We start from the raw sequence: 14,049 nt of genomic DNA on the forward strand, positions 1-14,049 counted from the left end.
CCGAAGACGACCAGCTGATACCGTGGCTGGACCAAGGAGGAATTGGTCTCCAGATACCTGGAAGGGCTGTTCTAAACAGAAATCATCTGCGATCTGATGAGGTATGAGGAGGAGGTGCATGAGGCATCTGTGGAGCACGGTTATCAAGGGAAGAGTTACTGAAGGAATGGATCCTAGTGGCCGGAACAGAGAGGCGTGGAACGAAGGCATAAAGTGGGGTCCAAGTAGGGTCCAAGGCAGACAGCGTGCAAAGTGGCATGGTCAGGGTCATAAGCAGGGTCCAAGGCAGGCAGCGAAGTGGCATCATCGGTGTTTCAAGCACAAGTCAGATAACAATAATAATTAGATAGTGCACAGAGAATAGACTAAGCTAGTCTACAGGGTGAACCACTTTAAACAGGCACTTAGTAGCAAGAAAAATAAGTTTATGTAGGCAGCTAGAGAGGAACTGAAATCAGGGCAAGAGAAACTGCAGAGGGGAGCCCAAATGTGCATGAGGATCAGTATTTCTGGTGGACAAGCAAGAGAACTGCAGACTAAGAGTGAGCGCTACAAGAACATGTCGGGGATGAACCTGACAAAGGCGCGGTCAGTGCCTCAGCCCCTTCACACCCCCACCCAAGCCGTTGCCCAGTTAAGCTCGGAGAGGGAGCACAGTGACCTCAAAGTTGCCTTGTACCCTGCAGCATGCCTTCATGGTATGTTGGCTGCTTTGGGGCTGAACCCCGCGGCAGAGCAATGGATGAGTACTATCCAGAAAGAATCCAAGTTGATTGCCCCACAGTAAGTCCCACTTCCAGCAGTCGGCACTCTGTCTCCAGCCTATCCCTGCGGCTTGTACAACAGCTTCCCCAAATTCGATGAGGCTATGGAGGGCATCGACGGGTACCTCAGATCCTTTGAGAAAATCTGTCACCTCCATCAGGTACCTGAAGTCGATTGGGTGAAGTTCTTGTCCTTTCAGGTAAGCAGGAAAGTGGCTGAGGCATACCGGGAGATCGACATGGAGGAGGGTGGTGTCCTCAGCCAGTAAACCATCACTCCGTAGTCCTACCGACTGCAGTTTTGGTCCCTGCACCATGGGCCCCAAGACACCCACATAGAGTTCGTGTCCTGCTTGACCAACTACATGAAGCGATGGGTAGTCGACAGCAAGGCTGCCACAGTGAAGGAACTGCAGGATCTTTTATCAGAGAGCAGTTCCTACTCCGATGCCTTCCAGCGGTCCGGTAATCAGTCCTGGACCATAAGCTGGCAAACCCAAGCGTACAGACTTGGGTCGTAGCCCCGTGTCCGCTGATTGGTCGCCACCCGGTTCTCTATGTTTTCAGATGGAGGTCGGGAAACTACAGAAGCCGATACCGATCAAGGCTTCACAGTTGTTCATGGTTGGTCTCGGTGTCTAGAGACTAACTGGAAAGTGAACTGTGGAACCAGAGGCGCTCATCCTGAGTTACTGGGATTAAGGAACGGATGGATCAAGGTGGCATCCAGGGTAAACTAGCTTCAAAAGCGCCCTGCACCTAGCAAGCTGGAAGTCCCTTGTACTCCGTATTATGGTGAGTTATTTCCGTGTCCGTGTCCGTGTTGCTCCCTGTTGGCTTTGGCCAGAATAAACCCTAGTTTATTTAACTTTCGTTCTGGCTGGTGTTTTAGAATAAACCCTAGTTTATTTAACTTTCGTTCTGGCTGGTGTTTTGCGATACCATAAAAGTCTGGTTTCATCTCTCTTATCATGCAAGCACTATAAATAAAAATACCAAAGTTAATATTGACTCACGGGTAATGCAAAGTATGTTTTCAAAAATCACATGCCTTCTTAAAATCACAGTGTATTGATCGTGCATTCCTTGACGGTGAGATAATAATACCATTTATAAATTAGTAATTGGTAGGGGATTGTGTGTGAATAGCTCCAGGCTTAAACGGTCTGCTTTAAACTCAGGCTGCTTAGAGGATTATGTGGATAAGGGAAAGTGATGAGTGTTTCGTAGAGATCATGAAATTATTGTAGGAGTGGGAGTTCCCCCTCAGGTCAAATAGCCAGTTGTGGATCCTTAGTGTGATTACAACCCGGCTTAGTATATGTGCTACAGTGTCATCCTACTGACAACTCTATTGAGACTTTATTCCATGCAGAACAGCAGTATTAAACTTTATGACCTCACCGCACATCTTGACTGCCCTACAAGAAAACTCATTGCCAGGTTACATAATCTGGATTTGGTTCCTCCTTGGAAAATAATATGCATTTAAGCAGGGCTATGTTTTTTAAAAGCATTAGGATCCAGAGGTGCTCACTTATTGTAGGGTTAGTATTTTAAAACCAGCTCATGTTTACTGATAACATCTGTTTCACTAAGCTACATCAGTTAACTTAAAGACAGTTTACATCCTTTTTAAAAGTTAGGGGCCTATTCAGGTAGCTTTGATAAGATCGTTGATGTATGAGTAACTACTCCCAGCTCCAAAAATAGCAATGTGGGAACTCTCAGAAATTGGCAAAGAGACCCAAAATAATAACAATAAATGTATCTTGAATAGTACAATGCGGATCTACATCAGTAGCGTAGCAGGTCAGAAATCATAGGCAGATAACATCGCGATATAATATTGATTAAGGAAACAAACTGGAGGGGAAAGATGGACAATATAAGAGAACTGCTGGAGAGAATGAAGCAAGCCTTAGACCGTGCCTCTAATATCCCAGCCTTTCAAATAGTTCTCAGTCCTGACTTCTGCGTCCCATAATATCCAGAGATATGTAAATGAATACCTGAATCCCTTAGTCGTAGCCATTGAGATCCCACGTGCTGAAGCCGAAGTGGTGACTGGGGCCTCAAACCGTCCGGGAAGACTCCTGGCCAGTGTTCAGTATCCCGCTGCACGTGGAGGTGCCCGTCTTCTGTCGGCGTTCTCCCATGATGCGTCGCGAAGTGCCAGAGTACCTGCGCTTCGGAAGTGCGTCACTACAATCGTCGGATAGTGAAGGTAAGTAAAAAATATTGGTTGAACAGCAGGATCCAAAGAAATAAGCACCGATCAACTCACCAGATGTAGAAAAAATAAAAAAAGTTTAATCGTTTACATAATTAAAAAACAAGAAAACAATACAGGACAAATCTCCCACGCGTTTCAGGCTCTGCATCACCTTGCCCCTATTACACTGCTTGAGAAAGGGCTGCAGAGCCTGAAACGTGTGGGAGATTTGTCCTGTATTGTTCTCTTGTTTTTTAATTATGTAAACGATTAAACTTTTTTTTTATTTTTTCTACCTCTGGTGAGTTGATCGGTGCTTATTTCTTTGGATCCTGCTGTTCAACCAATTTTTTTACTTACCTTCAGCTTTGATAAGATCACTGCCATATTGATCGGTTTGACATGCTGTTACGTCATGGTATGAAAAGTGTGTAAAAACCGTAAGATTTTTTGCTTGGTAGATACCGTTTGGTACAAAAATGGTATACTGATCGACTTTGCAGTTTCTTTCTCAAAGATCTTGCAGTGCAATTTCCCTCCAGTCTGTAAGATCTGCGCAGAGAGAGCTGCATCTCCCTGCACAGCTCTTACAGGCGATTGCCCTGTTTTTATTTACATTTTATTAACATATTGTTGAAGCAGGGGGTCTCCTGAGGTGAACCACATTCATTTCAGGTCCGGGATCCCAGGCTTCCCAAGGTACGGGCCCCCGGCATGGGTGCCGGTATCTCCGGCATGTTTAAATTAAACTGGGGCCTGTATCTCGGGAAGCAGGGGGTTCCCGGGTCTGAAATGACTGCGGTCCAGGTCCAGAGACTCCCTGCTTCAATACTATGTTAATAAAATTAAAATAAAAACAGAGATCATTACCTTAGTGGCTAACCACTAAGGTAATGAAGAGGTAACTGCCACTATCCAGTTTGTTGGTGGTTGAGGGGGTGGGTGAATGTTATAGTTATGTAGTTAGGCCTCCCAGGAGGGACTAACCCCTTCCTTACCTTAGCGGTTACAACCACTAAGTTAATGAAGGGGTTAACCCCTTTCCGCGAGGCCTTACCACACTCCCCGGGCAATTACCCCCTTCACCCATCCACCGATGAAGCCCGAAGGTGAAACGTATGTCGGGTACGTCTGATGTCACTTCCTCAGTGACGTCGGCTCATCGGAGAGGTGTGGGTGCACATTTGGTTGGAGTGCTTCGTAGACTGCAGCCGTGGGCAGCAACAGCACGCTGATCGTCTGTAGCGTTATAATTATTATATGGAGCTATTCAATAGTGCTACTAACACTTAGTTATAAGTGTCAATATTGAAATTGTTACTTAGTACGAGTGTAGCTACTTTGCAATATTAATGAAGTGCTATACTTAGTACTCACCCGACTAAACAGTTCATTTCTTCAACAGTTTAGTGGTAAGAGGACCCCGACAGGGTTCCTACTTACAATACGGGTTACTTTTCAGACACACCACCATGAGTTCCACTTATTCATCTCAAGTTTAAGTATAACTTACGTATCCATCAATTATTTAATGATAGGATAGTAAGTGGCTATAAAACTATATATCTAGGCACTACCTGTGCGGATCACTAGCATCAAGTTGTTACTTATAGTCCAGGGGTGAGCAAACTTTTTATGCCAAGCGCCCCTTTTCATCCATGAAATTTCTCGGGACCCCCCTGCCTGATGTAATCAATCACATGAAAAAAAAAACCTTTATTAAACGGTATACAATGTAAATACAAATACAGCTCAGCCCCGTTATAGTGCGGTCCTCGGGGGCCACCCGATCCGACCACGCTATAACCGGGGTCGCGCTAATTTAAAAAAAATGGCTGCCACGCGCTCGATCGGGGGGAGGGGGAAGAGGTAGAGTGAGGCACCAGCAGCCACCGCACTTCCCCCAGCAGCCTCACTTCTACCAGCACTGATTCCCCCCGATCCCCGCACCCCAGCCCGGCACTGATCCCCCCCCCCTGCCAGCAGCACCGCACCCCAGCCCGGCATCGATCCTCCCCGCCAGCAGCCCCGCACCAATCCACCCCACCAGCAGCCCCGCACCCATGCCCGGCACCGATCCCCCCAGCCCTGCACCAATCACTCCCCCCCCAGCCACGATCCCCATAGGCAGCCCCACGATGCCCCAGCAGCTGGCACCGGATGTAGGGGGGTAGGGGGCTGTGAGTGTGCTGTGAGTGAGTGTGCTGTGTGCAGTGAGTGTGCAGTGAGTGTGTGCAGTGTGCTCTGAGTGTGTGCAATGTGCTGTGAGTATGTGCAGTGTGCTGTGAGTGTGTGTGCAAAAGAAACACATACACTCAATCACAACACACACTCAATCAATCACAACCGGCACAACACACACACACTCAATCACACTACACACACAGACAGACACAACACAAAATCATGTCACAGATTTCACCTTGGGGGGGGTGGGTCGGGGGCTGAGGGAAGTACAACTGTAAGCCTGCTCCTGTCCCCCATGCTGCTGAAAACTGGGACGGGTAACACAGGAGGAGGGAGATGTCGGTGTGCAGGGAAGGAAAGCCCCGCCCCTTTTGACACAGACACAGAGAAGCAGTCTCAGCACGGAGCTTGTGAGCTGCTTGGCCACCTGTGCACAGCTCTGCCCGCCCCCAGGTTTCCCTGCACGCAACCCGCGACCCCCTGAATAATCTTGAGGCCCCCAGTTTGCGCACCGCTGACTTATACTATGATATAAAAAGCACATTCACAACGAGCTAGATCAGCAGCACACGTTTGGCCCACACATCTTCGGTTTATTTTAAATGTTTTCATCTGTTGTGTCTGTCCTTGTTGTTGAGTCCAAACAGTATAATTTTAGTTATTACCAATAAAGTTTATTATTTTAATTTAGGGAGTTTCTATAGTTCCACTTAAAGGGACTCTTTCTTTCCCAGTTTACACAGTGTATTTACTTCCCTGTGAGCACCGCCTTACTACACTGTTTGGGAGAATTATTCCCTCTTATGTTGAGCAGGGTTCATTTACGACTCATACAAGCGTAATTTTGTATATCTAGCTTCTTAATGTCGCTACGCTGATGAATACTGTCGCACTCATCTCCTTATACTGGGAACAATCAACACCAGCAACATTTCCACACCTACCACACTCCGGAGAGGAGAAGAGCAGGCTGCTGGGTTTGACCAGCGGTTGGGGGGGGGGGAGCAGGTGAGGCCCACGATCTGTTGCCCACCAATGATCTATATGGTAATAGGGTGGCAAATTGTTACTATTCTGTAGTGGAACTCGGTTTCTCATTTACAACTGATGTAGTCCATTACCAGGGGAACCTCTCAGTTCAACCCATGTTAAAAAAAACGCTGAGAATCAGATTGCTGCGTTAATAGCTTTGCTGATTTGTCCTGGAACTCGTAACTACTACAAAAATAATGCACACTACCTTCTGCCTTTGCTGGAGGATACTTTGGGGTTTTATTCCTAACTAGCTGAGAGACCCGGCGTTGCCCGGGATGTAAATGCGTAATAGGTAGTATTATTTATAAATCGTGGAACAATAGGTGACTGTTTGTTGTAAAGGTTGGATAATAATATTGAAAAGAAAGATGGAAGAAAATGTAATACGATGTTGTATAAAAATGGTTTATTGTAAACACACCACAGTACAATGTATATTTTGGTGGCATAAGTGATGTAAAAATCTGAGTCGTGTGTCCTGCTAGGGTGTGAGGCGGCGGGTGGCGCGTGGGTTGTGAGTGCTGTGTGCGAGTGGGGGTCCTGCTAGGGTGTGAGGCGGCGGGTGGTGCGTGGGTTGTGAGTGCTGTCTGTGAGTGGGGGTCCTGCAAGGGTGTGAGGCGGCGGCTGGCGCGTGGGTTGTGAGTGCTGTCTGTGAGTGGGGGTCCTGCTAGGGTGTGAGGCGGTGGGTCAGTGATGTCGGTGCGTAGGGGCGGGAGCCAGCAGGTGTGTGTGGCGGCAGGTATGTGTCGAGTGTGGCGGGTGTCTGTTGAGTGCGTGCAGCGGCTGTGAGGCGGTGGGTGAAAGGCAGAGGCGTCCGGAGTAAGGGCGGGTGAAAGGCAGAGGCGGGGGTGGGGAGGCGGTAAGGCGGGTATGAAGGCGAAGGGCGGCGGGAAGGGGAGGAGGGGGTGGAGGAGGGGGGCAAGGGGTGGAGGAGGGGGGCAAGGGGTGGAGGAGGGGGGCAAGGGGTGGAGGAGGGGGGCAAGGGGTGGAGGAGGGGGGCAAGGGGTGGAGGAGGGGGGCAAGGGGTGGAGGAGGGGGGCAAGGGGTGGAGGAGGGGGGAAGGGTTAGAGGAGAGGGGGGAAGGGTTAGAGGAGAGGGGGGAAGGGTTAGAGGAGAGGGGGGAAGGGTTAGAGGAGGGGGGGAAGGGTTAGAGGACGGGGGGGAAGGGTTAGAGGAGGGGGGGAAGGGTTAGAGGAGGGGGGGGAAGGGTTAGAGGAGGGGGTGGAAGTGTGGGAGTGGGTGGGAGGGGAAAGGGGAAAAAGAGGTGATGGGGGGGGAAGAGGAGCAGAGGGGGTGGTGGAAAGGGGAGCGGAGGGGGGGGAAGGCGGGGGTGGGAGGAGGTGGGAAGGCGGGGGGTGGGAGGCGGTGGGAAGGGGGGTGGGAGGCGGTGGGAAGGTGGTGGGAGGCGGTGGGAAGGGGGGGGGAGGCGGAGGGAAGGGGGGGGGGGAGGCGGTGGGAAGGGGGGGGGGAGGCGGTGGGAAGGGGGGGAGGGAGGCGGTGGGAAGGGGGGGGGGAGGCGGTGGGAAGGGGGGGGGAGGCGGTGGGAAGGGGGGGTGGGAGGCGGTGGGAAGGGGGGGTGGGAGGCGGTGGGAAGGGGGGGTGGGAGGCGGTGGGAAGGGGGGGTGGGAGGCGGTGGGAAGGGAGGGGGAGGCGGTGGGAAGGGGTGGGGGGAGGCGGTGGGAAGGGGTGGGGGGAGGCGGTGGGAAGGGGGGCTGGGAGGCGGTGGGAAGGGGGGCTGGGAGGCGGTGGGAAGGGGGGGGGGGCGGTGGGAAGGGGGGGGAGGCGGTGGGAAGGGGGGGAAGGGGGAGGCGGTGGGAAGGGGGGGGAGGCGGTGGGAAGGGGGGGGAGGCGGTGGGAAGGGGGGGAAGGGGGAGGCGGTGGGAAGGGGGGGGAGGCGGTGGGAAGGGGGGGGAGGCGGTGGGAAGGGGGGGAAGGGGGAGGCGGTGGGAAGGGGGGGGGGCGGTGGGAAGGGGGGGGAGGCGGTGGGAAGGTGGAGGGAAGGGGGGGGGGAGGCGGTGGGAAGGGGGGGGAGGCGGTGGGAAGGGGGGGGGAGGCGGTGGGAAGGGGGGGGGGAGGAGGTGGGAAGGGGGGGGGGAGGAGGTGGGAAGGGGGGGTGGAGTGGAGGTGAAGGGGGGGGTGGAGGGGAGGTGAAGGGGGGGGTGGAGGGGAGGTGAAGGGGGGGTGGAGGGGAGGTGAAGGGGGGGGTGGAGGGGAGGGTGGAAGGGAGGTGAAGGGGGGGGTGGAAGGGAGGGGGGTGGAGGGGAGGTGAAGGGGGGGTGGAGGGGAGGTGAAGGGGGGGTGGAGGGGAGGTGAAGGGGGGGGAGTGGAAGGGAGGTGAAGGGGGGGGTGGAAGGGAGGTGAAGGTGGGGGTGGAAGGGAGGGGGGTGGAGGGGAGGTGAAGGGGGGGGGGGTGGAGGGGAGGTGAAGGGGGGGTGGAGGGGAGGTGAAGGGGGGGAGGTAAATGGGGAGGTGAAGGGGGGTGGAAGGGAGAAGTGGAGTGAGGGGAGGTGAAAGGGGGTGAGGGGAGGTGATGGGGGGTGAGGGGTGGGTGAGGGGAGGTGAAGGCCGCTCACTCACCCGTCCGGCAGGTCCCACGTGGATCTGAGGCGGGAGGCAGTGTGTTGTGGCCGCTCTCCCGCTGTGTCCCGGGCGCTCGCTCGCTCCCCCGCTGACTGTAGCGGCGCCGGGGGGGGGGGGGGGGGTATCGGGGAGACACTGACACTGGAGGGGAGGGGGGGTGGAGGGGAGGTGAAGGCCGCTCACTCACCCATCTGGCAGGTCCCACGTGGATCTGAGGCGGGAGGCAGCGTGTTGTGGCCGCTCCCCCGCTGTGTCCCGGGCGCCGCCATCTTGGGCACTCGGCGCCGCGAGGCAGCCTGCCTGGCCACTGGCTGTTCCCCCGCCGGGGAGGGGTGAGTTGTAGCGCCGGGGAGGGGGGGGCATGTATATGTGTGGGGGGGGAGAGGTGGGAGATATAGAGGGGGGTCTCGCACGGCCGCTGACACTGGGTGGGGGGGGGGGCGCTGAAGGGGTAATAATAGTGTGTGTGTCCCGCTGACTGTAGCGGCGCCGGGGGAGGGGGGGGGTCGGGGTGAAAGCGCGGGAGACACGGGGAGAGGAGGAGGTGCGCGCGAGTGCTGCTAACACTGTGAGCCCCGCTAATGTATGTAACAGTGTGTGTGTGTGTGTGTGTGTGAGTGTGTGTGTGTGTCACTGTGTGTGTGTCTGTCACTGTGTGTGTGTGAGTGTGTGTGTGTGTGTCACTGTGTGTGTGTCTGTCACTGTGTGTGTGTGTCCCTGTGTGTGTGTGTGTGTGTGTGTGTCTGTCACTGTGTGTGTGTGTGTGTGTGTGTGTGTGTCCCTGTGTGTGTGTGTGTGTGTGTGTGTCCCTGTGTGTGTGTGTGTGTGTGTCCCTGTGTTCCCTGTGTTCCCTGTGTGTGTGTCCCTGTGTGTGTGTGTGTCCCTGTGTGTCCTTTGGCCCGTCACTCCGCCTCAGGCCAATGAGAGGTGTGCGGGGGCGGGCGGGCCAAGGGACCAATGAGATTTCCCCTAGGGACACCGGACATCCAGGCAGGCAGGCAAACATACAGTGCTTTCACTAATATAGTATAAGATAGAGGTTACACTGGTTTCGTGCATTTAAAGTGGTCTCGATCAGGAGTGATCAAGCAGAACATCATAAATGACAGAGTGCCTGCAGAATGTATTCCTGATCACTTTTAGTAATGAAGGGCTTTGGGGTGCTTGATCAACCCAACACTACCTGTGATAACACCCACTGTTACCAAGTAAACTTTTTAGAGTGTGCACCAATAAAGAGGATCCCTGTTTTCTCTCTCTACCTATTCCTTAGCTAATTGCCTTTTGAACCTCAGGTGGCACCTCGATTCATTTCTAGCAAGTTTTACACTACATTCAAAGTTAGAGTGAAGCATCCCTCTTCCCCTGTTCAGCTAGCAACCAAAACCCCAAATAAATATAAATTAAGCATTCAACGTGTTCCATTGTTGCAGAGTGAACACCCGAGCAGCTGGATCCTTATGAGCTCTAAAATGGAAGCAATGCTGCAAGCTCTGCATTTGGACAGCCGCGCTGGCTATTTCTTCACCCACTTCTGTGAGCAGTCAGGAAACAAGGTATCGTAAGTATCTGCCGTTATAAGTTATCTTCGTAGCTGTAATTTAACACTCTGCATGGAATGCTCTAACATATAAACCTTCAGCAGGAAGATATTTTTGTTTTAGTTCTTTTATGTGGGCAATAAAGTGCAGATTTCCCATTGGGTTCCTTTCTCCGCTACTCTGCAGGGATAGTTAACATCAGTGAATGGCGTTACAATCGGTTTTACAACACTGGGTTGTTAGGAAACACATTAGCTAGGACGTCTCTATCCAATAAGGGGTGACGCTATCGCCTCATGCTGCAAAATATTTAGTCCCATCGATTTAAATGGAGCTGAAGTGCTCTATAACACAAGCAAGGCAACTTTGCATCATATTAAATAGGGGCCTTAGTTGTAATCAATTAAAGCAACAATTCCCTTATTTCTATATTGATGGATTTTTTGTTGTTGTCTTTTTAACACAAATGGTGGAACCGGCTATAACTTGACTAAATTGAGTTGCCGGGATGAAGGAGTCAAGCTGGGGCTCCTGTAATATGTTGGAATCAATTGATGGGGAACTCATGACTAAGGCCTCGTCCAGGGTGAAAACAGGCGTGCTGGCGCTCCAGCGCTGCGCCCTGACTTGGCCAGACGATTCCTGGCCAGCGAGGCGCGCGCTCACATGGGAGCGCGGCCATGACGTCACAGAACTGGTTCGACGTAATTGGGCGAACCGCTCACGTGACGCGCTTGCGAGCACCAAAATCAATTTTGCTTGCTCGGCAAGCGGCTGAGCGCCGAGCTGGCGCGCCTGCCCGCTCACGCAGGCTACGTGCGTTGTCGCAACGTGTCCAGCGTGAGCGCACGCGCCCGCTCAGCACCACCCTGGACGAGGCCTAACTCTTCAACGTCTGCTGCTTTATTTCCAATAATAAGTGCTAAGATGGTGGTCATTTCTAAAAGTCCCCTTAAAACATATTTTTCATCACATTTTTTGAAGGATACTGTTATGTAATCAGGGTGAACAGTTGAAGTATTGTGTAAAAAAATCATCTTCAAAGATGATGTCTGCTGGCAGCTTCATGTAGTCACGTTTAACCCTGCCACAAACCTTTAGGAGGAACAAACGTAGGTGGACAATGTTTCCCAATTCTAAATAAAAAAACAGTTGCAATGCAGACTCCATTTCAGGTTAGTTGCCTTGTTAAAGCGTATTAGATTTTGTAGTGTGACAGCGCGACCTCGCGGTGGGTCAATAAGCGACTCTCACACCATTTATATCACGCGAAACGTCCTTTATTCTCCCAGACAAGGGAAACCGTTTCTCAGGCACTTAAAGGGACAGTGCAACATAAAGCTAAATGTCCTTATTTTAGGCTTTTTGAGGCAAGTCCAGTTCCATCCCAGACACATCCTCTGGGCGATGACTTTCTCCTGGCTCATTTCCTTTGTAAGCAATGGAGTTCCCAGGAAAATCCCTCTAGGCGACTTGAACCATTGAACCCTTCAGCTCTCTCAGCTGCCTCAGTTTTAGGAATAGGAAACTTCTGTGGCTTTCGGTGCTGGGTGTGAGGCCCAGCTGTTTCTCAGGCATTCCCTCTGAGAAACATGAACCTGTCTTCATGCAGGTTCTGAAAGCACTGATCGCGTCACAGGGGTGCCTGGTGCATGGGGTGGATCCAGGTGGACGGAGCAGCAGGGCAGGTAGTGGAGGCGTAGTTGGGGTCACAAGCTGAGGTCCAGGACAGGCAGCGAAGTGGTGTCGTCAGGGTCACAAGTAGTGGTCCAGGGCAGGCAGTGAAGGGGCATAGTCAGGGTCACACACAGAGGTCTGGAACATCACCAAGGACAGGAGTAGGAACTGGAGCAAGGCAGACTATAGACAAGAACAAGTTTATTCCATAACAGGACATAAACACAAGCAAGCAATAACAGGGAATGGTATCAGGACAGGGACAGAAACAAGAGCAGTAACCAGGGCCAGACAGATACAAGGATAAACCAGTATAAACAGGCAAAGACAGACAGAGGGTTTAAATAGAGCAGGCCAGAGACAGAGGAAAGGGGCAGGGTGTCAGTGCTCAAGGAGCTTTCTCTCTGGAACCTGACAAGAGAAACCACAACCTCGGTGTTTGATGAGGGGAGTCACAGGCTGGGAGTGAGAAGGACCAGGCCCTGTCAGGGATGTCACTGACATTACTCCCCCCTCTCAAGGGACGTCCTCCAGATTTTGCAGGGTGTCCTTGTGGAGCTCCGACTTGAAGTTGGCCAGTCACCCATTGGCAGCAGTCTTGAAGCGAGACTGCTCTTTTGTTACTGCCATCTCTGACGGTCCTTGCAATGTGGACAATAATGGCAAATTTGGTTGAATCTGGTAAAAAAATAAATAGCATGGACAATGACTGAGGTGGTCCAGTGAAGGGTTCAGATATCATCCTCTTGTCAAGAGTTAGTCCAGTTACACATTGTCATCTATCAGTGACAGTCGAAACAATTGGCCATCAGTAGGGGGCCAGTACCCTTTGGCAGTTGGGTGTCAGGCTTCATCAATCCAGAAGCCTGGGAATTAGTAATAGAAGCATAAGGTTCTGCAATGACATTATTTATTTATTTATTTATTTATTTATTTATAAAATGTTTTACCAGGAAGTAATACATTGAGAGTTACCTCTCGTTTTCAAGTATGTCCTGGGCATAGTTAATATGACAAATAATACATGGTTACAAATACAGTTACATAAATGAACAGAGTATACATTATATACAATACATTGCATGCACAGTTAGAGAAGATGTATATTATAGGCTTATGTAACAATTACAAACCAGATTAAAATGTGAGACAGCCTTAGTTTTGAAAGGACTTAAACTGGTTGTGTATGTGAGAGTCTCCGGTAGGTTGTTCCAGTTTTGGGGTGCACGGTAAGAGAAGGAGGAGCGGCCAGATACTTTGTTGAACCTTGGGACCATGAACAGTCTTTTGGAGTCAGATCTCAGATGATAAGTGCTGCATGTGGTAGGGGTGAGGAGCTTGTTCAGATAGGCAGGTAGCTTGCCCAGAAAGTATTTGAAGGCAAGACAGCAAAGGTGAACTTTGCGCCTAGACTCGAGTGATGACCAATCTAGTTCTTTGAGCATTTCGCAGTGATGTGTGTTGTAGTTGCATTGGAGAACGAAACGACAAATTGAATTGTAGAGGGTGTCAAGTTTGACAAGGTGGATTTGGCGTGCCGAGCCGTATACTATGTCTCCATAGCATTAGCATCTGCTGTGCAATACACTTTATGACCAGCAGGCTTAGGCAGGATTTCTTCTTGTAAAGTACACCTAGTTTGGCATAGGTTTTGGATGTCAGGGTATCAATGTGCATTCCGAATGTTAAGTGGGAGTCAAACCATATGCCCAGGTATTTAAAACTAGTAACAGGAGTTAGGGTGGTGTTAACTTTGGTTCTGATCTGGAGCTCAGTCACTGGAAGCTTTAAAAATGTAGTCTTGGTCCCAAATACCATTGTTACAATCTTGTCAGTGTTTAAAAACAGTTTGTTTTGGGAAATCCAGTTTTCGAGTCTCAAAAAGTCAGACTGAAGTATGTGTTCAAGGTCAGAGAAGCTATGGCTGTGTGCATATAGGATTGTGTCATCTGCATACATGTGTATTGAGGCTTCCTTACAAGCTGTGGGAAGATCATTGATGAACACTGAGAAGAGTAGGGGCCCCAGAACAGAGCCTTGCGGGACGCCA

General features: G+C 51.3%; 1 protein-coding gene across 3 annotated transcripts in view; it reads left to right on the forward strand.

Annotated features, from left to right (window-relative positions):
* RGS22 (regulator of G protein signaling 22) overlaps positions 1-14,049 on the forward strand; it is a 174,172-nt gene that overhangs the window by 47,902 nt on the left and 112,221 nt on the right. For all 3 annotated transcript variants that reach the window (XM_075582634.1, XM_075582633.1, XM_075582632.1), the window contains exon 13: positions 10,215-10,337. In XM_075582634.1, coding sequence (XP_075438749.1) covers positions 10,215-10,337 — 123 coding nt within the window. The remainder of the gene's footprint in view (positions 1-10,214; positions 10,338-14,049) is intronic.

The sequence above is a fragment of the Ascaphus truei genome, chromosome 2 (genome assembly GCF_040206685.1).
Source record: "Ascaphus truei isolate aAscTru1 chromosome 2, aAscTru1.hap1, whole genome shotgun sequence".
NCBI lineage: Eukaryota > Metazoa > Chordata > Amphibia > Anura > Ascaphidae > Ascaphus > Ascaphus truei.